The sequence below is a fragment of the Xyrauchen texanus genome, chromosome 5, assembly GCF_025860055.1.
Source record: "Xyrauchen texanus isolate HMW12.3.18 chromosome 5, RBS_HiC_50CHRs, whole genome shotgun sequence".
NCBI lineage: Eukaryota > Metazoa > Chordata > Actinopteri > Cypriniformes > Catostomidae > Xyrauchen > Xyrauchen texanus.
This window is the reverse complement of record NC_068280.1, coordinates 22,750,147-22,774,805: the sequence shown is the minus strand read 5'-3', so window position 1 is coordinate 22,774,805 and position 24,659 is coordinate 22,750,147. Positions and strand designations below refer to the sequence as shown.

General features: G+C 43.9%; 1 protein-coding gene across 1 annotated transcript; it reads left to right on the top strand.

The window, feature by feature from the left end:
* The first annotated feature begins 1,010 nt into the window (after positions 1-1,010).
* Positions 1,011-22,958, top strand: sts (steroid sulfatase (microsomal), isozyme S). The gene is made up of 5 exons (XM_052126311.1): positions 1,011-1,139; positions 4,464-4,536; positions 21,197-21,310; positions 22,497-22,613; positions 22,801-22,958. Exons 1-5 carry the CDS (start codon positions 1,011-1,013, stop codon positions 22,956-22,958), a joined length of 591 nt encoding a protein of 196 aa, XP_051982271.1.
* The last annotated feature ends 1,701 nt before the right edge of the window (positions 22,959-24,659 follow it).

Here is a 24,659-nt window from a genome sequence, read left to right as displayed (position 1 = left end):
TGGAGGGAGACAGGCCCCAATCAATTCTGGCCACATTTCTGAGATCACCCGATAAAGATCTTGTGTTACACGAGGTGAGGAGTAAAGGAAGGCTTTCTTGTCAAATTCGCAAAGTCTGAGAACCAGAAAATGCTGTAGTTCTTCCAAGAGAGAAACGTGATCGATTCAAGTAATGCAAGAAACACTTACATCAATGGAAGGTCACTTTTGCACTATTGTTCCAGGCCAAATTGAGAATAGATACTAAGAATGGCTGCAAAATATTTACATGCCCATAGCAAGCAATGTCCTTCATTGGCCTGATTGCACTGTTTCCATTTTGTGGATTATTTTTTGCAGGACATTGGAGTGATTAGGTAATTTGTTGCACTCATGTAACAGCTGAGTGGGCCTGACTCACTGAACATACACTTGACTGAACAAGAAAGCTGAGCACATTTTTGTTTCTTTTTGTGCTGGTTCCACCTAGTGGCTGGAGTTGGAATAACACTCCTTCGGGACAGTTATGTGGATGAATCTTGCTTATGTCTCATATTGGCTGGAGTTTGTTTTATAGATTATTTTCTGTTGTGTAATTCTTTCTCACAAAATTTGTATAGAAACACCAGACTTGAGCAATCCGATGGCAAAGTTGTTGCAGGGGCTCTCGTAGGCGTATATGGACTATTTCAGTTTAGAGGGAAGGATGCCAGTTGGTGCTTTCATCTGGAGGTCATTTCTAAGTCTCTGCCCATGTATACGACCAGGGAGGTCGTTTCCAAGCTTTGTCCATGTTCACGACTACGGAGGTCATTTCCAAGTCTCTGCTCATGTTCACGACCACGGAGGTCATTTTCAATTCTCTGTCCATATTCACGACCACGGAGGTCCGTTACAAGTCTCTGCTCATGTTCACAACCACAGAGGTCGTTTCCAATTCTCTGCCCATGTTCACGACCACAGAGGTCGTCTCCGAGTCTTTGCCCATGTATACAACCATCGAGGTCGTTTCCAAGTCTCTGTCCATGTTTATGACCACAGAGGTTGTCTATGAGTATCTGCACATGTTCACGACCACAGAGGTCGTCTCTGAGTCTCTGTCTGTGCCCAAGACCACAGAGGTCGTTACCAAGACTCTGGTCATGTTCACGACTACTAAGGTATTTTCCCAGTCATCTAGGATACTTAGTTTTGAGTCCACTGCTCCGCCTTCCACGACTTGTCGCCACGTCATGGCACCTCAGTCTGCTCCATGTCATGTCACAGCCAATCCCAGACTGCTCCATGCCATGACACAGCCAAGCCACAGACAGCTCCATGCCATGTCACAGCCAAGCCCCAGACTGCTCCATGCCATGTCACAGCCAAGCCCTAGACTGCTCCATGCCATGTCCTAAGCCTGCCTCTTTTCCACGGTCCAGGCCCACCTCTCCTCCACTGTCCAGGCCCACCTCTACTCCACGGTCCAGGACTGCCTCTGCTACATGGTCCAGGTTCGCCTCTGCTCCATGGCTCTCATGGCTCCACCCCCCACGGGCTCCACCCTGATTCCATGCTCCACGACCTGCCATGCCATGCCAGACCACGGCCCACGCCTCAATACCCCTCCCCACAGCTCCCTACAGAACTTTGGGATTTGTCATGTTCAAAGAATGTGTTCATGTTTTAGGGCGTTGGGAGCCACCTCTAGTGGGGGGATATGTAATGTTTAATGTGTGTGTTCATGTATTTTGTGTCTTTTATTTTGAAAAATATGGTTCCTGTTCATGTCATGTATTCCCTAGTCATGTGATTCCTGTTTCCCTCCAGGTGTGTGTGTCTTGTGTTCATTGGTTTATTGTCTTTTTTCTCATTATCAGTTGTAGTTTGTCACTGGTTTAAGTTTATTAGACTTGTTTATAGTTCTGTCTGTTCATTGTTTAACTTGTTTGACTTGTTCTCCCATGTCATGTATTTAAGCCTCAGGTTTTCCATTTTCCATTGTCAATTATTGAATGTGAATGTAGATGTTTAAGTCAAGCCATGTTTATCTCAAGCCATGTTTATGTTTAGTTAAGTTCACGTATGGAGATAGGGTTTTCACGTATGTAAATATCTGCACTTGGGTTCTCTATCTTCACGTCATCGTCTTCGACATTGCCTATGCCAGCAGCAGCCATTCGTTGCCCCCCCAACCCCACCCCCACACGTGCTACTTAAAGAAATAATTCACACAACAATGAACATTCTCTTATAATTTACTCACTAGGGATGGGCATTCATCAATAATTTGGAATTCGAATATTAAAGCTAATACATTTTTTTTTTTAATATCCTATTATTTAAATGACGGTAATTAATGAGAAAGAGACGTTGTAAAATAATTTTTTGTCATAAAGGTTGTGTCACCATTAAAAAAAATTAAGTCTACAATTATATCCAAAACAAGCTTATATCATGTCCTGTGTTTATTTTTTTATTATTGTTTTTAAAACATTTAAACAAGCAAAGCATGAAAAAGTAATTTAAGCTCAAGCAAAGCAAAGAAAAAGAAACTAATGAAGAGCTAATGAAGTAGACTGAAGCAGTTAATGTACAGGAGGAATATAAGAACTCGACATATAATAGTTATCATGTTTATATTATATCTCATGTTTTTGTTTAGAAAAACAAGCATATCCATGTGCTCAGTAAACTATACTCATTTATACACACCAGTTTAAATGATGGAATATCCCTTATCTCAGCTAACATTTAACAGTTTGTTGTTTACAGAAGTGTCGCAGGGATTACGTTGCTATGGGGACACTGCTTTCTGACGAGCTGCACATATACAAGAGTAAACTGTACACCGCTTATCCAGTACATTTGAACAGGAACCTAGCTTTCTCGCAATAAGCCACATTCTCACAATGACCTGCTTTTTTGGTGTTCATGGTAAATGGTCTGCACTTATATAGCGCTTTTATTTAACCTTAGAGGTTACCAAAGCGCTTTACACTGTGTCCCAATCACCCATTCACACTCACACTCATACACCAATGGCAGCAGAGCTGCCATGCAAGGCACTAGTCTGCCATTGGGAGCAACTTGGGGTTCAGTGTCTTGCCCAAGGACACTTCGGCATGAGGAGTTGTGTGGGCTGGGAATTGAACCACCAACCCTGCAATTGGCAGCCGACTCACTCTACCACCTGAGCCACAGCCACCCATCTGAACATACTGACAGCACCGTTTGTTCAGCAAACAGTCAATCAGAAAGTCCCAGTGCATTCTGTTATAACTGCTAGTTTTAGTTTGTGTGTTCAGCATTTAACATGCACCTAACTGCATTTATGGCTAAGAAAGCAAAACTTTGCAAAATTCGAATGGTATTTTTACTACTCTAATAATTATTGCAGAACGAATACTTGAGTATTCAACTACTAGTGCACATCCCTATTACTCACCCTCATGCCATCTGTCTATGACTTTCTTCATTCAGAACACAAATTAAGATTTTTAGAAGAATATTTCTGCTTTACAGCTTCATTCAATGTAAGTGAAGATGTGCCAAAATGTTGATGCTCCAAAAAGCACATACAAGCAGCATAAATACATACAACTCCAGAGGTTTAATCCATTACTTCAGAATTTATATGATAGGTGTGGGTGAGAAACAGATCAATATTTAAGTACATTTTTGCTAGAAATTCTTCTCTCTGCACATTGAACACACTTGAAAACTTTTCATTACAATGAGATTGTTTTAGTTTGAGTTTTTTCACAAAAGATGCTTTCCAGAAGCCAACGCTAACTGGTACAATTCCCGCACTGCAGAACCACTTTCATATTCAGGCTGCAGAGGCTTCTCTGGGTGCAGTTGTTCATCCAGAATAACGGCCAAAAATTCTAGTTCATAGTTTTTAAATGCAAATGGATTTTTATTATAGGATCCTGTAAACTCATTATTATCAACCTTAGCTAGAACCACAGGTTTTGGTAGGGTTCCTAAGAATAAGCTTTCTTGATTGCAGACACTTGAGCCTGCAGGAATTGAGAAGTTTTTCAGGCACACTCTGTCGATGGGGTACTTGGCAGTTGTTGAGAGCAGTGCTTGTGCATGGCCCAATCTCACAGCTACTGTCACAGACACTTTTTTCACAAATAGCGAGGCTGACAGGATGTTTAGTTTATAGGCTACAGCATATACGGTGGCGAGTAGCTCAACCACATTACTGGCGTTGGTAATTTACCATTACCGCTCTCTTTGTAAGACTGCGATTACCTCCAGTGTAGTCTGCCACATCCATATGTCCAGTCATGTCTTTGTAAAAGAGCCTTGCAGAGAAAAGAGTTTCAAGGGCATCTTTACCATAAGTGGTAAGACTTTCTATTATGCAACGATAACGATGCTCTTGTTCTTGCCCCTGCATAGTTAATAAGACCCACGGGGGCTCCGTCTGCAATATCTGTGCCGTCAGCATAAGTGAATTTGAGACGTAAAAACACCAATTTGTTGTTTAGGTCAACATAATCCTCTACAGTCCTCGCGATAATAACTCCAAAGGTGATGAGTCCGATATCGCTGATAATGGTGGTACTTTTATATTTCTTTCATTAGCGGTTTGAGTCAATGGCACTGTGAACAGATCCAGTTTGGTTTTGAAACACTCTTCTGACATGTTGTGTATTAAAGACATGATCTAAAATATTGTTTTAATAGAGCCCCACATGCTCTTTGGTTTTTTTGATGTAGCTTGTTTTGTTGTCTCCTTGCGTTTGCGTTTTACGACTGACACTTTCTGAGGTGTATGTTTTGTTTTGTTTTCTTCTGTGAAAGACCATGATAATGTGTTGCTAACAATGTCGCTTAGTATGTTTTTTTGCAGCTGATTTAAGATGTGGCTTGGCTAAGCTAAATCCTCATTTTAGCGATGGTATAGCCATTTATGACAGGGCGGAGGGCGGGACCGGGTCGTGATTATACACATGACGGTCAGCTGACCGTAAAAAATCTCTCTCTCATCGCATCACCATCTGCAGTTGACCTTTATCCCTCTCGGAGGCTTAATTAGCCTGATAAGGGACCGGGTGTGTATAATCACGACCCGGCCCTGCCCTCCGCCCTCTGCCCTGTCACACCATTCTAAAGAGTCCTCTAAATATCCCCCCCAAACCAGTGTCATATATAACCCCACCCCCGGCATAGCCGAGTAGTCCATTCTGGTATTAGGCCACATAACGCATGGTGTCGGCTTTGTGATTGTTGAAATATGCCACAGGTCTAAAGTGCAGCTTAGCACACACCTTCCCGTAACTGAAACGTACGTCTTGATTTTGATTGTCTTTCACTTGTATGGTATCTCAGTGATGGACGATTTATTAACTGATTCGTAATGTGGTCTGACATATCTAACACTTACAATCTTGTTATTCTCACAGTCTATATGAACACACCTTAGTAGCAGAAGATGATGATTACCATCTGATTGATATTCTATAATATCCGTGTATATATGCATGGTGTACAACCCTTGCTTAATGGGGTGCATACGTCACAGGCGTGTACCCAATATTATGATTTTCATGAGTTTGGATACCACTTTCAATAGTAACCTCTGGTTTTAATCCTAAAATATTAGCCAACTTTCCATAAAATGTCAATGACGTCTTCGGAGGGGCTTTCAGAAACACTTTGTTTTTAATATGGTCATAACCAAGACTCAACCACGATGGCAGGTTTGCATTGATCTTCCTGATCAAAACAAATATGTCATCATAATATCCAGTCTTTAACCTGTAAGGTACATTTGACATCTTTTGATCGCTGGTGATGAAAATCTCTATCTCTTTGCCTTCATCAGGATATTTGGTGATGTGTTTCTCACTATCTGTCGCCGTTGTTTCACCATAGTTGAGAATGAACGCAGCATCTTCTTAATTAAATGTGTACCATGATACAAGAAATTCAAATTCGATCCTTCGATGCTTCTGTGATAGCTGACATTGTATCCATCCGTGATGTCTTGAAGTATGTCGATGTAGCGTTTGGAGTTTCAAGCTGTTAAGTACCTCCACATTCTACCTTTTAAGGTTCTATTAAACCACTCAACGACACAGGCCTTTCATTCTGTGGTGGGTGTCTGTCATGCTTTGAAAATGTTTGTTAAAAACTCCTTTTCTTTGTCTGTCTGTAATGGAGGGAACACACACATCCATGCATATTTACTAAACATATCTATGCATGTCAACTGAAAATGATTGTTGTAATTTTCCTTGGCATATGCAAACATATCAACTAAATCGGCCTGGAAATGGAAGTGCAGCGTAGTTCTAGCGGGAAGACTAGCAGCTGTACGTCATCACTTCATTAGCGGGCTCAGGCAGCAGCCGGCTTCCATCAGAAATAAGCTAAGTCATTTTCATATCCATCAAATGCATTCAGATCTAGTCATGGGTCTAGACCTTCCGTTGCCATGCTACCTGTTCATCACAAAGTTGCAATGCTGCCTGTTCATCATAACACATTCGCATGAATATCAAAAGCCAGTATTTCATGTCAACAGCGCATTCACTCTCATAGTATGGCAGGCAATCTCGTAATCTCATGAGGGAAACCCGGTCAAGGTTCATTCACTTGTCATTCACAGTCTGCATGCCCGAGTGTTCCCCATCGGGGAATTAAGATAATTATTCAGGCATATCATCATGTACAGTCAATGCTTATCATACGGGCTCTCATTATTCATTCAGTAAGATTCCCCCATTTTGCGGCCACCTTCGCCCAAATCACGTAGCGCTTTCCAATCCAATTAATCTTCCCTATGCCCTACTCACTAGGAAGACCGAGTCCATGATTTGAGCATTCCGAAGGAGCATGAATCACAGTTTCACCTGTTGATGTGTGCCCCCCCTTCCCGAGCACAAACCATGCAAATTACATACCTAAATTAAATGGCTGTATCTACTGGCTCCCCTGGAGTATGGACACAGTTGTAGTATCTTTTGAAAGAAGACACGTTGGGCTTCACTTCTCAAGTTTCAGAATTAATATATGTTGTTATTTTAAAGCAAAAAACTACAATAAAAAAAAAAAAAACATTTTGGACTTTGAGATGGGCTCATTCTGTTTAGAAGACTTCATATATAAGATAATATACAGTTTTACAACAGGAATGCTGCTCAGATTGCATAGTCTGTCGAAGAACGATGAAGTGTAATTCTTCCAGGCGAGATCTCATGTAAACATGGAGAACATATCAAGATTTATAATTACATACAAAGTGCTACTGGACGTTATAGAATGAACTCTGTCACGGACAATTGACCCAAGCAGGCTGAACTGGATTCATCTGGCGATCGCTATTTCATAATAAGGTATGAAGTCCCGTTTTTGATATGTTGTCATCCGCACTTCCGGCACAAATAAACAAATTGCTGTTTCTGGAGGACTGCTATCATGCAACAGAGATCGGATATCAACGTCGAACACTTAGACCTTCGAAAAGACGTATAATCTGTTATCATTAATCGCATATCCATGCAAGCATATATCAGAATGCAAATATATTAAACGTATGACTTCACTCCCGAGTGCAAACAAATACATATCAACGGGTTAATATAGCCTTCACCAAGCCTTGTGAAAGAATTTACTTCGTTCAGTACAACATTCGATGAGGTTCCCAGAGAGCCTCCAAGGGTGCATTTACGTGGTCCATAAAACGCAGCATTTTCTTACTCCAGACGTACTTCCATGTTCTCATCGCTAGCACCACTGTTGCGGCGCGCCTCTGACACCTAGCGGTAGGCTCCGCACCGTTTCCCCTATTCATCAGATTATCTACCACCAGCTTAAGGCATTTCGCTATGATCAGGTCATACAGCGAGTAATTCCCATCTCATGGCATACTTCCATTTTATTATCATTCTGGCATCATCAAAGAGCAGAAATTCGTTGGTATGTCTTCACAAATCATTCACTCATCGTGGTCAGACCACTACAGCAACAACTAATCAGAACCAATATGATCGACAGCGTAAATGCCGGAATTCAGCCATACATGTTTAGGCGTGCGTGTATCTGGTCTCCGAAATATGTCAGAGACAATGGTAACTTGGCACATCAGCTGTCGAATCAGCTATCATGCACATTCGGAAGGAGATTTGCAAATATTCACGAAATATAAAGTGCGATACTGCATCTTCTGGTTGTAAAGGTGGGACATGAACAGCCGGAACTGATCAATGCTCGAGAATCACATTCTTGAAGATCCCGATTCATATCAACACACATTCACAAAGCAGTCTCGTGCAAGATGATTTGCACAAACATGCACACATTCTTGTATGTTTTGGGGCACACCTCCTTCAAAAACTAAACTGTCCACTGCATCTTCAGGGCTCTATGCCGGGAGTACATGAAGACTCTCATTTTCCTTTTAAAGCCAACAACTAAACTCTCATGAAGCTGAGACATTATTCTTCTCACCGTATTTGCTCCAGCTCGAGCAATAAAAGGGAGGAGAGCGAGAGAGATGGCCACGTCTCTAGAATTCTAGACATCACACACATTCTCTAACCATGCAAGCTTCCCCCCTAATGAAACATGACAGGATCAGGTCTATATTCACGTCATTCCCTGGTCAGTTTGGGTCTCCTAATGCAATCTCCAGCCCCACCAGGCCACCTCAATTTTGCCATGCTTATCATTCCTCAAGGCCACTCCGCTGTTTTTTTCCGCCTCCTCACACTAGCTCATTCCATAGACAGACTCTCCTACCCACCAATCGATGATGGCTGGCGAGAATTTCCGGACGACACTCCCCTATTTCTCAGACATGGCTCCCTCCATAGGATTCAGGGGTTGGACCATGGTTCACAGGGGAATGGCCAGAATTATACTTTCTTCAATATAGATTCCTACGCTCCAGACGCTCTCTTCGTAAGTAATACTATTGCTAGATATTTCATAATTGAATGTATTTAACAAATGTTCTCGATCTACAATCCCAGTCTTGATGCGGCTCAGCGGAGGGAAGAAAGAAATGACACTCGTACTTGTCATTCGTACAGCACTTCATCATACGGTCCAGCAAACAAACTTCCCCAATCACATTGCTGTTTCAGTGCGCTAAAACACAGGCAACCTCCGCCACCCCACCACCACCAGCTGAGCCCTGTCCCGCATGGGGGTAGGCTCCTCGACCCTGCCTCCTACCTCCGGCAGGATATGACGGTTCCGGACACAACTCCCTCGGACCGCCGGATGGGGCCTACGCCAAAGAGAGAGACATTACTTTCTGTTTTACGTTTATCAAATAAATGGCATCTTAAACTTCACTCAAGCCTGCGTGTCTTCCCGATAGAACTGTATATCAATTTCATAGACAAAAAACAGATTCCTTTTTTTTTTTGAGGGGCAATTCTGTGTAGTGTGTAAGCATCCTCGCCGGCGAGCCAGTCCAAAAACTATTTATCGGTTAAACGAACATCCGGTTCTTTAAAACACCATCTTTTAAACTTTTTTTTTACCTCCTAAAGAACCCGGGTTAGAAGGTGTGTAATAAATATTTCTCATATTGTCACTTCAGTCTCCACAAATAATAACTCAGATGGTTTAAGTGTTTTGGGTTTTTATTTAAGTAAAAGAGAACAATGGCATCATACAGCATCGAGGTACTACAAAAATTGTATACACATCACAGTGTTTTTCTCAAGAATGTAATCAACTAGTGTTTCAATAATTTCACAAACATCAGTCTGGTCTTTTCTTGACAATGTGATTACACATAAATCAGTCACAGACGTACACATACACGTTATGTCAGCAATTCTAATACAACTACCACATTTAGTCACCAGGTCTAGTATTTTTCTGATAGTTGCACAAATTATCATACGCATCATATCTGTCCGCTCATTTGACATGCCTCTTACAACAAACATTTGCTTCTTGAGGTTTGTTAAATGTTTGGGCTCAACACCACATCCGTTTACAGCAACAGATACAACAACACAGTCATTAATGATCTTGTACATTAAGTTGGTCATCTCACATCTAATACAACGTTTAAGTAGACACTTCACCAGTCCTGTTGCAAAGCATGTGTTCCCCATTTCAGTACAACACTCGGGCAACTTGTGCAGAGCCTTTCCAGCTGTGCATGGCGTCACAGTCAATCTGTTCGCTGCTGACATCCAAAACTTTCTCTCTGACTTCACAAAGCTTTTCCACTCTGTAAAAATTGTCATGCAGTTCATGCAAAATTTTGTCCACTGAATCCTCTGGGGCAGAATCCTCTAACTACACCGGCTCAATGCTTGTGATATGATTTGTTTAATTCCTGGTTTAACCAGATTACGTGACAATTCCTCAAAGTACATGTCAAAGAAATAGACGTCAGGTTCAAACAAGCAGGAATATGTAATCTGACTTGGCTGGTCCACCCCGCAGCCCAAACAGAGTTCTTTCAGCTTTTTATTGATGATATGTTCCAGAAGGACCCTGGCAGTTGCTTTTATGAGTTTGAAGCTGTCAGAGCAGATACAACTGTCTGTGTTATCAATCCCAGCATAGGCCACAGCTCAAGATATTGCTCCAGCATTTTCATATGGCGTTGTAAGTAAGGTCATGTTTTTCCAACCAGCTGTTGTCACAAGTTTGTGGGTGGGGCTCCAGCGGTGTTGCATTGTCATCAGGTATAGCCGGTGTTGTCTCAGGAGTGTTGCTGTAGCAGTAGACAGACACAGATTCTTGAGACATGGTGAATGTACCAATCCGCAGGCGTTTTTAATGGTTGTAATATGGGGGCAGACTTAAGAGGTGGTCTTCAGGGTTGGTAACACAATGATCAGGGTGAAACACTATTGTTTATACAGAACTGTAGCGATCATACATGTCACGACATCTAAACATCTTGTCAATACAGGTAAAAAGTCATCAAACATACGAACATCTTTCCACTGAAACAAAAATGTCATGTCATAGTAAATGTGATACTCAGACTCAGGAATAGGCCATGCATGTTCGCGGACCTTTGTCTTGTAGTTGCAGCAAAAAATAGGAGTCATGCCGTCCCAATCAGTGATGTACAATGGCTCATCGCCACAGTCATTCAAATCTCTCCAAACGTAATTCAGGATGTAGGTAGTGATGTACAGTAGGTGTGAAAAGAATACCAGGAAGGAACAATGGTGAGAGGTAAGACATCATTAACATAAACATACCAAAAACAATCACTGACATTCGACGACTGGCCAATACATCACAGGAAGAGCATTTCCAAACATGTTGCTTAACATGTCCGGACTTTCTCCACCACATGTCACACATGCCTGTCAATCAGGGGTGACAAGGGGGGGTCATAAATCACATGTTATAAATCAATCAATTTGAAATTTTTACACATAGTATTGGTTAGAACCACTGATATATATTTAGTAGGGCTGTCAATCAATAATTTTTTTAATTCAAATTAATTACATGGTGTCCCGATTAATTAATCGCATATACAAATATTTGCTTTGTATATATATAATAAAAAATATTCAGATAATTAAAATGCATTACATTTACATTGTAGCAGAAGAGTTAATCATTGATAAGACAATACAAAAAGCGGCTTTAGAATACAATGTATTGTTTACTACCATATTATTAAACATAAGCATATCATTGCCATACAGTTCACAGCAATCCATTTCACAAGTGAATTTGTTAATCAGTTCGAGATTTATTATGAGGGCTTGTTTAAGGACCCATCAATGTACACCTGCGTCAGATATGCTTGCGTAGCATCTCGGGTGCATCGCATCATAAACATAAAATGTTTAGGTCACTGTTTCAAGTTAAATATAGTTTAATACTCAATGTTTAAACACATCTTGAGATCTCTTAATTTGCATTTGCGCTCCTTCAAGTGTTTTGAACGCAAGAACATAATGCATGTCTGTGTTGTTCTGCCTAGTGATGTGTTTTCTTCAATGAAAACACTACTTGAGCTTTAATATAGGATAAACCAGCCAGGACAACCGGTTAGGATAAATCAGTCACTTCTCACCGCCCGTCTTAACAAGTTGTTTGTACATGAATAAGTGGCAAGTAGATCGCTATAGTGTACCTTTGTTACCGCAATGTATTAGACCAGGGTGTAGACTGTACTGGAGCTTTTATATAGGAGAAACCACCTAGGACAACCAGGTAGGAGAAAGCCATTTAAAGACTCTCGGTCACTTCTCACCGCCCGTCTTAACAAGTTGTTTACTGATCGAAAGGAAAATGAATAGAAGAGGATTTAGAGTAATCAATAACTTAAAAACTTTATATTAAAAAAATAATCAGAAATGAATTAGGAGTCAGATTAATATTAAATTGGAGTCAGATAACATTATTAACAGAATCAATTTGTAAAATGTAAATGAAAAATAATTGCTTTACTTCAGCGCTCAGAAAAGACAGAACAACTCAGAAACCTTCAAAGGACAATTTATTGAACCTCCTGTCTGAACCGATAGATTTACCTTTACAAATGAGTGTCCACAGACCATGCATTTAGCAGGCATTACACACATTTCAGATGGGACTTCCTTTTTTTTGCTAAGTCATACAGGAAGATCCCAGCTGCAGTGTACATAATGGCCTCCAAATACTAGGTTTATGATCATTCATTTAAATGTATTTAATGAATATTTGTAATAAATATGATTGAATAAACCACCTGCTTAGCACTCAGGGCATAGAGTTGAACAAATATACATGAGTTTTAAGTAAAAACATTGTCGAATTTGCATAAACAATGAGTGTCCAAAAAACGTTTGGTTATGTATGTGACCTCCGTTCCCCGAGGGAGGGAACGACACGTTGTGTCGGAGAAGCGACACTAGGGGTCTCTCTTGAGTGCCGATATTCACCTCTGACCTATTGAAAAGGGCCAATGAGAGTTGGCAGTCAGTATTTGCATACCCCGCCCCCGCATACGGGTATTTAAGCGGGGCAAATACGGAAGTTTAATCAGGATTTTTCTGAGGAGCCGGAAATGGTCCGGCCACAACAGTGGCTCGGTTCAGTGACATGGCGGAGGAAAGACACAACGTGTCATTCCCTCCCTCGGGGAACGGAGGTTACATACGTAACCAAACGTTCCCCTTCTGTCGCTCTCTCCACGTTGTGTCGGAGAAGCGACACTAGGGGACCCATTCCAATCTTGCCATGTGCTGAACCGTGTACGTGAACTGCCGATACAGAGGCTGGCAGGGATTCATCCAGTGCCATGCATCGTCTGTACCCGGCTGCACGTACCCTTCCCCAATGCCCCATACGAACATCGGGATCCTTCTAGTTACCCTGAGAGGGGAACAAGGCGATGTTTGCCAACATGGGAACGGGCAGCCTGGCTGGGCCTCTTTTCTCTCTATGTTTCTCGCATAGAGCAATCAGGGCCGGGGCCCTTACACGCATATAGGGAAGGGGGTCTTACCCAGACCCTGCGGAGACCACACCTGCCCTTTTTCTTGGGGAGGAAAAGTGGTAGACACGTCACACGGCCGTCTTAGGGCTCGTGTGGAAAGTATGGTGCGGTGGTAGATCCAGCCTCGAAAAGGGGGGAGTTGCTACAGCACTGCGACCGGGGCAGCTGTAACTGACTAAGGGAGACACGGGGGTCCGCTCGTAAGGGGACAGAACCGTGTAAATACACACAGGGGGACTCCAAGCAGGAGGCCTTACCTGTGGAGCACCTATACCAGTACAGTGTAGCCATCAGGGTACCCGCAGTGGCTTGGGTCGGCGAGTTCCTCCGCTGAACCGCGGACCCGGAGGGCTGGGGAGGAATCGACCAGGGTCCCGACTCGGAGTGGGGCGCCCTGGGAAAAAAGGCGCACTACTTAACCTTGACGTCAGGAAAAGGGCGCTGGGCGCAAGCGATCCACCCGGCCGGTCAGTCTACGTGTTACCGAGTTCTACGGGCTCGGACCTGACAAAACACGAGACGCAACCGACTCAACGCGGAGGTTGTAAAACCTCGCGAAGGTGTTGGGTGTTGCCCAACCCGCGGCTCTACAGATGTCTGCTAGGGAGGTGCCCTTGGCCAGTGCCCACGAGGACGCAACACCCCTTGTTGAGTGAGCTCGGACCCGCAAGGGTAGGGGCACGGCCTGGGTGTGATAAGCCAGTGTGATGGCGTCAACAACCCAGTGGGCGAGCCTCTGTTTGGAGACGGCATTCCCTTTCTGCCATCACCCAAAGCAGACAAAGAGCTGCTCAGAGCATCTGGTGCTCTGTGTGCGGTCCAGGTAAATGCGCAGGGCGCGCACTGGACATAACAACGAAAGGGCTGGGTCTGCCTCCTCCCGGGGCAGCGCTTGCAGGTTCACTACCTGATCTCGGAATGGTGTGGTAGGAACCTTGGGCACGTAGCCCGGTCGCGGTCTTAGGATCACAGACGTATCTGCCGGACCGAACTCCAGGCATGTGTCGCTGTCAGAAAATGCTTGCAGGTCCCCGACCCTCTTGATAGAGGCAAGCGCGATCAGCAGGGCCGTCTTAAGAGAGAGGGCCCTGAGTCCAATTGATTCAAGCGGCTCGAAGGGGGGTCTCTGGAGTCCTGCCAAGACTACCGAGAGATCCCAGGAGGGAACTAGGCTTGGCCGGGAGGGATTCAACCTCCGGGCGCCTCTCAGGAACCTGAGGATCAGGTCGTGCTTACCCAAAGATTTGCCGTCTACAGGATCATGGTGGGTGGCAACATACACCTTGAGGGTGGACGGGGACAGCCTCCTGTCCAGCCTCTCCTGTAGGAACAGGAGCACTGACCTAATCGCGCATCTCTGCGGGTCTTCAGTTCGGGAAGAACACCAATCTGCGAACAAGCGCCACTTTAGGGCGTAAAGGTGCCTGGTAGAGGGGGCCACCGTGGTGCTGTCTGATCTCACAAGGACGTGTTTGTCCCGAACTAACGGGAGGAAGTTCCTGAGAGCGAGAAGGACGGTCAGCCAGTTGATGTGCCAACGCAGCGGGGCCCCTTTCCAACGGCCCGCTGCTGTGTGCCCGCTGCACACGGCACCCCACCCGGACCGGGAGGCGTCGGTTGTGACCAGAACGCATCGGGACACCTGCTGCAGGGGCACTCCTGCCCGTAAAAAGCAGAGGTCTGTCCAGGGTCGGAGTGTTTTGAGGCAGGCGGGGGTGATCCTTACCCTATGCGTGCCATGGTGCCATGCTTGTCTCGGGATTCGAGTCTGGAGCAAACAAAGGAAAACAAAGGATTCTCCACCCGGCCCACCACCGGGGGACGGAGCGGTCTTACCACCTCCAGAGCTAACGTCTTCGGCTCAGGGTCGACTGTCTCAGGAACGCTTGGGAGCCTTCCGGGTCCTAGAGGGGGTTCGTTAGACAGGGGGCGTACGCCACCTGTGGGGTGCTCGACGCTGGGGCTGAGAGCTGGGCCCGGGTTGGGGCGGAGCAGGAGCTGGTTTCTTCGCCGCAGGGGGACGCCCTCGGCGAGCAGACGGGGCAGGGCCTGTAGCGGCAGGTGTGCGGCGGGGCATGATGTGAGAGATGGCCTCCGTCTGCTTCTTCACCGTGGAGAACTGTTGGGCGAAGTCCTCGACGGTGTCGCCGAAAAGGCCAATCTGGGAGACAGGTGCGTCTCGGCCTCACGCATATCGACCAGATTGAGCCAGAGATGGCGTTCCTGGACCACTAGGGTGGCCATCGCCTGTCCGAGTGCCTGCGCTGTGGCCTTCGTCGCTCTCAGGGTGAGGTCGGTCGCTGAGCGCAGTTCCTGCAGAACATCAGGATCAGGTCCACCCCCGTGCATGTTTCTGAGTGCTTTGGCCTGGTGGACTTGCAGGAGGGCCATCGCATGCAGGGCGGAGGCAGCGCGTCCAGCCGCACTGTAGGCCTTCACATTGAGCGAGGATGTTGTCCTACAGGGCTTGGATGGGAGTACAGGGCGGCCACGCCAGGAGGTAGGGCTACCGGGGCATAGATGGTACGCAACTGCCCTATCGACCTGGGGAATCGCCCCGTATCCGTGGCGCTCTCCGCCGTCGAGGGTGGTGAGAGTGGAGCGGGTGGCACCTAGACGGGCGGAGAGCGGGGCTCTCCAAGTAGACGTCAGCTCGTCATGCACCTCCGGGAAAAACGGGACCGGGGGGATGCGAGGCCGCGAACGGCGCGCTGTCCCCCAGGAATCAGTCATCCAACCGTGAAGGCTGTGGGGAGGATGGAGGGTTCCAATCCAACCCCACGCTCACGGCGGCCCAGGAAATCATGTCAGACATCTGAGCGTCAGCCTCAGCCTGGGCCTGCTGGCCCGAAGGCGGCAGTCCAGGGGAGTCCTCGGCATCAGACATCACACTCTCCGATGCAGCGGCGAGCTCATCTGCTTCAGGCTCGGGAGGATAGACAGTCGAGCCGCTATCGCCGCGAGCGTAGACGGGGACCAGCGAGCGTGTCGGGGAACGACATACGGGAGGTTCGCGGGGGGCTACCCGGCGAAACTGCACCCGCTGCCGCCCCCAAATCGCCCCCAGTGCCAACCGCATCGTCCTCAATCCCGTGGGAAGAAGGAGCAATGCGGGGTGCAGCTGGGGTGGCTTGCTCTCTGTTGAAAGCAAGCCGCGACCGCAACGTGGTCATGGTCATGTTCTCGCAGTGAGAACATGAGCCATCCGCAAACGCCGCCTCGGTGTGATCGCGGCCCAAACACACGAGATAGCGCCTGTGGCCGTCTGAAGCGGAGAGCACTCTACCGCATCCAGGAACAACACAGGGGCGGAAGGGCATCTTGAAAAACATGCGTCCTGAAAAGGACGTTCAACGCCGCTGTGTTTTGCTCTTTTAGAGAAATTCACTCTTTTAAGGGAAATAACTCTTTTAATACACAGTATATGTGTGTGTGTCTGCGCTGTCGAAGCGCTCAGGGGCAACAATGCACGCCGTGCAATGAGAAGAGAAAGCCGCTGTTGTGCGCCATCAAGATCCAACAGCATGCAGATCGTCAGAGGAAACAAGAACGTTTTAATGGCGTGTAACTCGCAGCAAACTGCAGACAGACCATCGGCTCCGAAGAAATTTTCTGACTAAACTTCCGTATTTGCCCCGCTTAAATACCCGTATGCGGGGACGGGGTATGCAAATACTGACTGCCAACTCTCATTGGCCCTTTTCAATAGGTCAGAGGTGAATATCGGCGCTCAAGAGAGACCCCTAGTGTCGCTTCTCCAACACAACGTGGAGAGAGCGACAGAAGGGGAACTATACATTTGGCAGCCATTACATGCATTGCAGCTGGACCTTCCTGCATGAAAAAGTGAAAATACCCTTGCATGTGGTGTAAACATATAAGGGCTTCGAATGCTCATTCATTGAGCCCTCATGAATAACATATTGAAGTTTTATTTCGAATGGTGAAGGGCAAGTACTTGAAAAAATGTGGAAAAATATTCTAGAAAATAACTCAAAAGTCAGCCAATTTAGCACTTAACCAACTCATTCAGACTTCAAGAAGATACAGATTTCAAATTGGAGTCATTTGGAGGTTTTAGAGTGGTTTCCATAAACAGAGTATAGAAATGAATGGTATACATTGCACGTGGACGTAGGTCTGGCATCGTGTTTGTAGGTCTGACAGACCCCACATCTCACACAGCGACATGCCCAGTGCCCTTCAACAACATACTAAGGGGACTAAGGCCTAGGATGCAAAAAAGTATTTTTCATTATTTTCAATATATCTCCCTGCCTGCCATAGGAATCAATGAGACTGCCTGTCCTGTAGGCCCATGTGCACCAGTACATTCATAAGAGGCTTTAATGCTTATCAAGCACCCAGGGTCTCCAAATTCTAGGACCTGATTTGGGGGCCCCTGACGATCGAGGATATCAATGTTCAAGGTCCTATGACCTTTTGACCCTTCTAATCTAAATATCCCACTCGCCATGTAAACCAATGTAATTTTTGTACTTGGTTTTTTAGACATTTATAGACAGTTTGTCTAAATGTGGACATATGAATATCTAAGCTCTTCAAGATAACTTTGTAACCCTTTCCAACTGCAAAGCAACATTTCTTGATCATAGATCTTCTGAGATCTCTTTTTTTTTTTAGCAAACTCAAAATGTTTGGGTGCTTTTTATGAGTCAAAGTAGCTCTAGCCCAATCTCGTTTCATTAATTGGATGCCAGGTTTGCCAACTCCTGACTCTAATTAACTTTTACTGACATCATTAAACTAGGGGTTCAAATAATTTTTCCAACCTACAATGTGAATGCTTGAATGATGCATTCAGATTGTACCAGAACAACCGTAATGGTCACTGCTGTAACCTCCGTTCCCTGATGGAGGGAATGAGATGTTGTGTCTTGAGAAAGAACTTGAAAAAGGCCAATGAGAAATTGGCAGACAGAATTTGCATGTCCCACCCCCTGACATATGAGTATAAAGGGAAGTGGGCGTGCATCTGTCATTTAGTTTTTTGCACTGAGGAGCCAAGTATAAGGTATGGCCAATCACAGTGGTGGGTCTCATGCTGTGAAAAAGGGGACACAACATTTCGTTCCCTCCATCAGGGAACGGAGGTTACAACAGTAACATGATATTCCCTTTCTGTCACTCACTTAACATTGTGTCGAATGTAGTGACACAAGTGGTCCCATTTCAAAGTGCCATGCACTAGAACATGTTACATGAACTGCTGACACAGGTGCAAGCAGGCTGCTGCATGCTAGAAGCAACTGTATCGGCCGCACGTAACCCTCCCCAACACCCCCAGAGAAAGGTGTCATATACAGACCTTAGGTTCCCAGCACCCCTAAGGGGGGAACAGGCGCTACATGAACATCATTGGAGCAAGCCAGCCAACCGCTTCCTTTTCTCTCTCTATGTTTCTCGCCTAGAGCGTAAAGCGGCTGGGGCAATCTTAACGCTATGACGCTAGGCGCCCCAGCCCCGTTGAGAGGCGTCTGTGGTGATCACGACATATCTGGACACCTGCTGTAGGGGGACTCCAGTCCGCAGAAAACAGAGGTCTGTCCAAGGGTTGAAAGTCTGATGGCAGGAAGGGGTGATTAACCCTCTGGGCTCTGAGGGTGTTTTGGACCCTGGAGAAGTTTTGACATGCCTTGACATTTGTGTTTTTGTTGCTTAAAAACACATGAATGGCTAAAGTCTGATTACACTGTATTCAGCACAAACTGGGCTACAATAATATGTGAGCAACATGTGTGTGCAACATATGTTTGTATTTTTGAGACAATACCATTTATGCATGGTTTTTGAAAAAAACAAAAGTTTTAAGTCATTGAAATAAAGCCATATAACACATACTAAACATTTGTCCACAAGCCGTTTGAGAATTGGATCTTGTAGCCTAGAGTTTTTGATACAAAATGATGTGAAAACCATCCTGATCATTCATTCATACAAAACAATATAGTAATTTAACTTTTGTAAGACACTTTTAGTGTTAGAAAGGTCATGTGCGAGGAGGCGTGAACTATCATGAATATTGATTGTAATTCACACCTGAGGAGACAAAAGACCCCTCCCCTGTGCCTGTCAATGAGGAATGTGACAGAAAGAGAATGAATGTGAGGAGACTTAATGATCAAAATCAAGTTTTAAGTTAAAAGAAGTAATCTGACTATACATTTTCTTTACATAAGACTTTTCTTAATTTTAGACCTACACTACCATTTAAAAGATGTCTCTTCTGCTCACCAAGACTGCATTTTTTGGATCAAATAAATGCAGTCTTGGTGAGCAGAGGAGACATCTTTTAAATGGTAGTGTAGGTCTAAAATTAAGAAAAGTCTTATGTAAAGAAAATACAGTAAAAACACTGATATTGTAGACAGTTTTCTATTTTAATATATTGTAAAATGCAATTTGTGATCAAAGCTGATTTTTCAGCATCATTACTACAGTATTCAGTGTCACATGATCTTTCGGAAATCATTATTATATGCTAATTTTCTAATATGAGCATATTTAAAGTGCATTTTAGTCATTTAACCTGAACACATATTTGCAAGCACAAGCTTTGTTGATGATAATGAGGCAGCATAAACACTAGTTAAAATATAATCTAAACATTCATATTATTTTTGTATCATATATCATACAGCATACAATTGAAATACCTGCTTTAGCTGAAGCAGCATTTAAATGTATCTAAAACTTGCTTATTTTGACATATTTCAAATGTCAATACGCTGAATCCTGGTTGGCAAGTCTGGAAACAGTCCCACTAATAAAATATGTACATGTTTATATACAATAGCATGTCAACTAATGAAAACTAAATGACATACTTGTCCGAAATTGTATCATTGCATCTTCAAAAAACAAACGTTCATCGGAGTCCTGCTCTTCTTCTGAGGAAAATTTGAACTATTCGTCACTATACAGGAGTTTTCTCACTTGTGTATTGTGCTGTCTTTCAAACGCGCAGAAAAGTGAATGAACTTGACGAAGCACCCAGGGGCGTGGACTGCACAGCTTGCAGACAAGGAGAAAGCTGCTGTTAATGCGCCGTAGATCCAACCGCAGTGCTTCGCCAACAGAGGTGAGTGGCCATTGGCCTTTTTCTCAAGTTCAGTGGTATGCGAGGCTCTCAAGAAAGACCCCTTGTGTCACTCCATTCTACACAAAGTCGAGTGTGTGACAGAAGGGGAAACAATAATGTTTGTGTAATTAGTTAAAACAGATTGTGTTCATTATTGCAACTTAGATTCATTTCAAACAAGATTTTAAGACAATGTATACATAAATGTAGCTAATTCCAAAGTGTTCACATACTTTTTCTGGCCACTGTATAGTTAACTCATCATTGCCATATATTTTATGACATTTTATTTATGGGATTTAATTTCATGGGAAGTAGTCATAAAGAAATTGCTACTGTCCCAGCATCAATTCTCCCTGGACAACAAAGAATCAATGCAGTTTCTTTGAGAACGTTTATTTCATCAGAACAGATGACAGATACTTATAGTACTAATCTTTGTTTAAAGTCTAGTTGAGCCCATTTTTATTTGGCCTGTTGACATATTTTCTATTGAAACATGAAGTTGGGGTGAGACTTGTTGATCGGCTCGTGCCTTTAAAAAAGCCTTGTGAAAACTCATATAAAAAAGGAAAGCACTTCCTGTCAGACTCTGATTTCTGATCAGGTGGGATAATAGAACCATTAAATAATGTGCTTTGTGTCTGTACAATGTTAACGTTAGGACTAAAAATGACTTTTCTTTCTTTTCTTCTTATTCATCCAAGTCCACACTACACTCTTTGCCTCTCCTCCCTTTAGAGGGAGGAGCAAGCATGGTATTCATGGTGATGCTGTCATGGAGATGGACTGGAGTGTAGGTACTGATTGACTCTTGGTTTTGACCCATGTCCATGTGCACAGAAACAGTCTTAAAATATTGCCAAATCTAAACTAAGTCATGAAAAGAGAGTCATGGTAACAAGCTATTAGAGGGCATTTGAGTCAATATTATCTTGTTCAGGAAGTTTAGCAAATTTCACTTTACATGGCAAACTGAACTAGCCCATTTTATGATATTTTTCCTTTAATTAAATGCTCTTCAGCAGATGGTTAAATCTATCCTCCAGTGAAGTAATTGAGCTTAGAAACAATTCACCACAACCCACTGAGCACATCCATTGTGAAAGGTTTTTAAAAATATATCTACATTACTAATATAAAGCTGGTAACCAGATAAATAGACATTTATTTGCAGTCTATGGGTCAACATTATCTTGAATTGCATTTTGCAATTGATAAACTAAATGTTTGTTTTCGACAGATACAACTGAACTGCAGTAACTTTATAAACTAGACTTGCTTTTCATAAAGAAAATACCAATGCTTGCAAAGCAGCAAGAGATTAGTGTTAAAATTCAAAGTAAGTGTATGTTTTAGGCTTTGGTTCTGTTTAAATGCAATGCTGCATCATAGCTGCTTTGCTGTTGTCATAACATTCAGCACGTGTCTTGTATTCTGTCAGCTGTGCATACGAATCAACCCATAACATTGATTCTGTGCTGTTTTTGCAGCATAATGGCAGACCAATCACAATTTTGAATGCAAATAGATGCAAGAAAGAAGACCATTTCAATTCAGTATGTACTGTAAATATTATGATGACCTCATCACTTTCGGTTAGATTTGTGTAGATTTGAAATTAGAGTGCTAAATATTCTATCACTGTACGTCAATAGAAGATAACAATTTATTGTATTATAAAATACAAAAAGCACAACTATAGGTAAGAATAAAATTCTCAAAAAAAAAAAAAAAAAAGCTTCCAGTTAAATTAACTGCAGAAGTTTAATACTTAGGATCAGGGTTTTAGAACAAATACCTTTTGAATGTTTGAGGAAAATCATTGTAGAACTGCCTTGCAAGCACTTCAACAGAACATCACATCATTATTATTTTATTTCAACCAGGAGACAAACTAAGCTTAATGCTCCAGCAGGTTTACTGCATTAATTTAGTGTTGATCTAATTGTAAGTCTGACTTTACTGTCTCATTGCTTTCCTTAGGTCAGATCAAATTGAAGGAAAACACTAAGGTGTTCCTGACCTCAGATCAGTGGCCCCACCTGGAAAAGATTCCCATCCATGGAGAGGTGCACAGGGGTTGTAGTGGCATATACAAAGGTATTGCATAATTGTCTAATGGGTTGTCCATAGGACCAAATTACAGTGTTGAGACATTGAGCTCATTTACCAACCATTGTGAACAAAGCATTATCTTTCTGCATTATTATTTTCAGTTTTAAATATGAGGTGAACAGCAATAAACTGTAATTTCATTCCCTCTACCTCTCTGTCTTTTCTTGAGCAGCTGGTAAGTCAAACAATAGTGGGATTCAGGTACCGGAGATTCTTCACTGGCCAGGTGGCGTACATGTAGGGAAGGTCATTGATGAGCCCTCTAGCAACATGGATCTTTTCCCCACAGTGCTGAAATTAGTTGTTACTTCTGAACCCAGTGACAGGTGAGCATCTGTCATCCAGCAGCAATATCTGCAGTTACGGCTTTGGGCACATTGCTTATGGTTTCTGGTGGAACAAATATACAGATACAAATGCTACCAATGGAAGTGTTCCCAGCCACTTAATATGATGAACATGTGCCTAATAGCCCAAACTGCTAAATCGACTCAACAACTTCTGTTGGCTTCTAGAGTACTCACAGTGCTTTGCTGCTTGTTTGTTTGTTTTCCAGAGATTTTGATGGCCACATCAATTCACATAATTACTTTGATAACTTGAAAAATAGAGGATAATATTGCAAATAGTGGATAAATACATGGATTAGTACATTTTAGGCTGAATTTCTGATAGGTTTCATGGTCAAGTTTTTACCTCAAGTACAAGGAGTTCTGTGTTCTAATCCGCCCCAATAAAACTTTTTATTTAAATAAACAAATGGTGAATCTATACGCCTATCATGAGCATTGCGATTTAACTAGAAGAGAGTGCAAGCAGTGCAACATTGGAGCAAGTAGAGACGGCATCTGGATGTATGAGAAATTTGTATGCCCGCTGTTACACAACACAACTGATAACAGCCACAACAAGCATTCATTATATCAGAGATCACATCTGCTCTGTGCTGCCCACCTCACTGGACCCATTGCAGTTTTCCTACCGCAACAACCGCTCCACTGATGATGCCATTGAATCTACAATACACATTGCTCTCTCCCACCTGGAAAAAAGGAACACATATGTGAGAAGACTGTTTGTAGACTACAGCTCAACATTCAACACCATAGTGCCCTCCAAGCTTGATGTGAAACTCTGGGCTTAAACAGCTCGCTGTGCAGCTGGATCCTGGACTTCCTGTCAGGAAGACGTCAGGTGGTTAGAATGGGCAGCAACATCTCCTCATCACTGACCCTCATCACTGGAGCCCTGCAGGGCTGTGTTCTCAGCCCATTCCTGTATTCCCTATACACACATGACTGTGTGGCTACACACAGCTCCAATGCCATCATTAAGTTTGCTGAAGATACGACGGTGGTAGGTCTGATCACTGACATTGATGAAACAGCCTACAGAGAAGAGGTGCACACTCTGACACGCTGGTGTCAGGAGCACAACCTCAGTAAGACCAAGCTTGTAGTGGACTTCAGGAGGAAAGACAGAGGACACAGCTCCATCACCATTAATGGAGCACCGGTGGAGAGAGTCAGCAGCTTCAAGTTCCTCTGTGTCCCCATCACTGAGGAACTCACATGGTCCGTCCACACTGAGGCCGTTGTGAAGAAGGCTCACCAGCATCTCTTCTTCCTGAGACGGCTGAGGAAGTTTAGAATGAACCACCACATCCTCACACGGTTCTACACCAGTTCTGTAGAGAGCATCCATGGCTGCATCACCGCCTGGTATGGCAATAGCACTGCCCACAACCACAAAGCCCTGCAAAGGGTGGTGCGAACTGCCAGACACATCATCAGAGGTAAGCTTCCCTCCCTCAGGACATCTATACCAGGCGGTGTGTGAAAAAAGCGGAGAGGATCATCTGAGACTCCAGCCACCCAAGCCATGGGCTGCTCTCACTGCAACCATCAGGCAGGCGGTATCGCAGCATCAGGACCCGCACCAGCTGACTACTTGACAGCTTCTACCCCCAAGCAATCATACTTTTGAACACTTTATCTCTCATGATCAATATATCATCACGGCAATTTATTA

Bases quoted from the DNA above. Each gene is read 5' to 3' on its own strand.
- sts (XM_052126311.1), top strand. From the start codon at position 1,011: ATGACCACAGAGGTTGTCTATGAGTATCTGCACATGTTCACGACCACA. The intron at 4,537-21,196 runs GTACTTTTATAT...GACTTTTCTTTC, and splicing joins CGATATCGCTGATAATGGTG to TTTTCTTCTTATTCATCCAA. The intron at 21,311-22,496 runs GTACTGATTGAC...TGCTTTCCTTAG, and splicing joins GGAGATGGACTGGAGTGTAG to GTCAGATCAAATTGAAGGAA.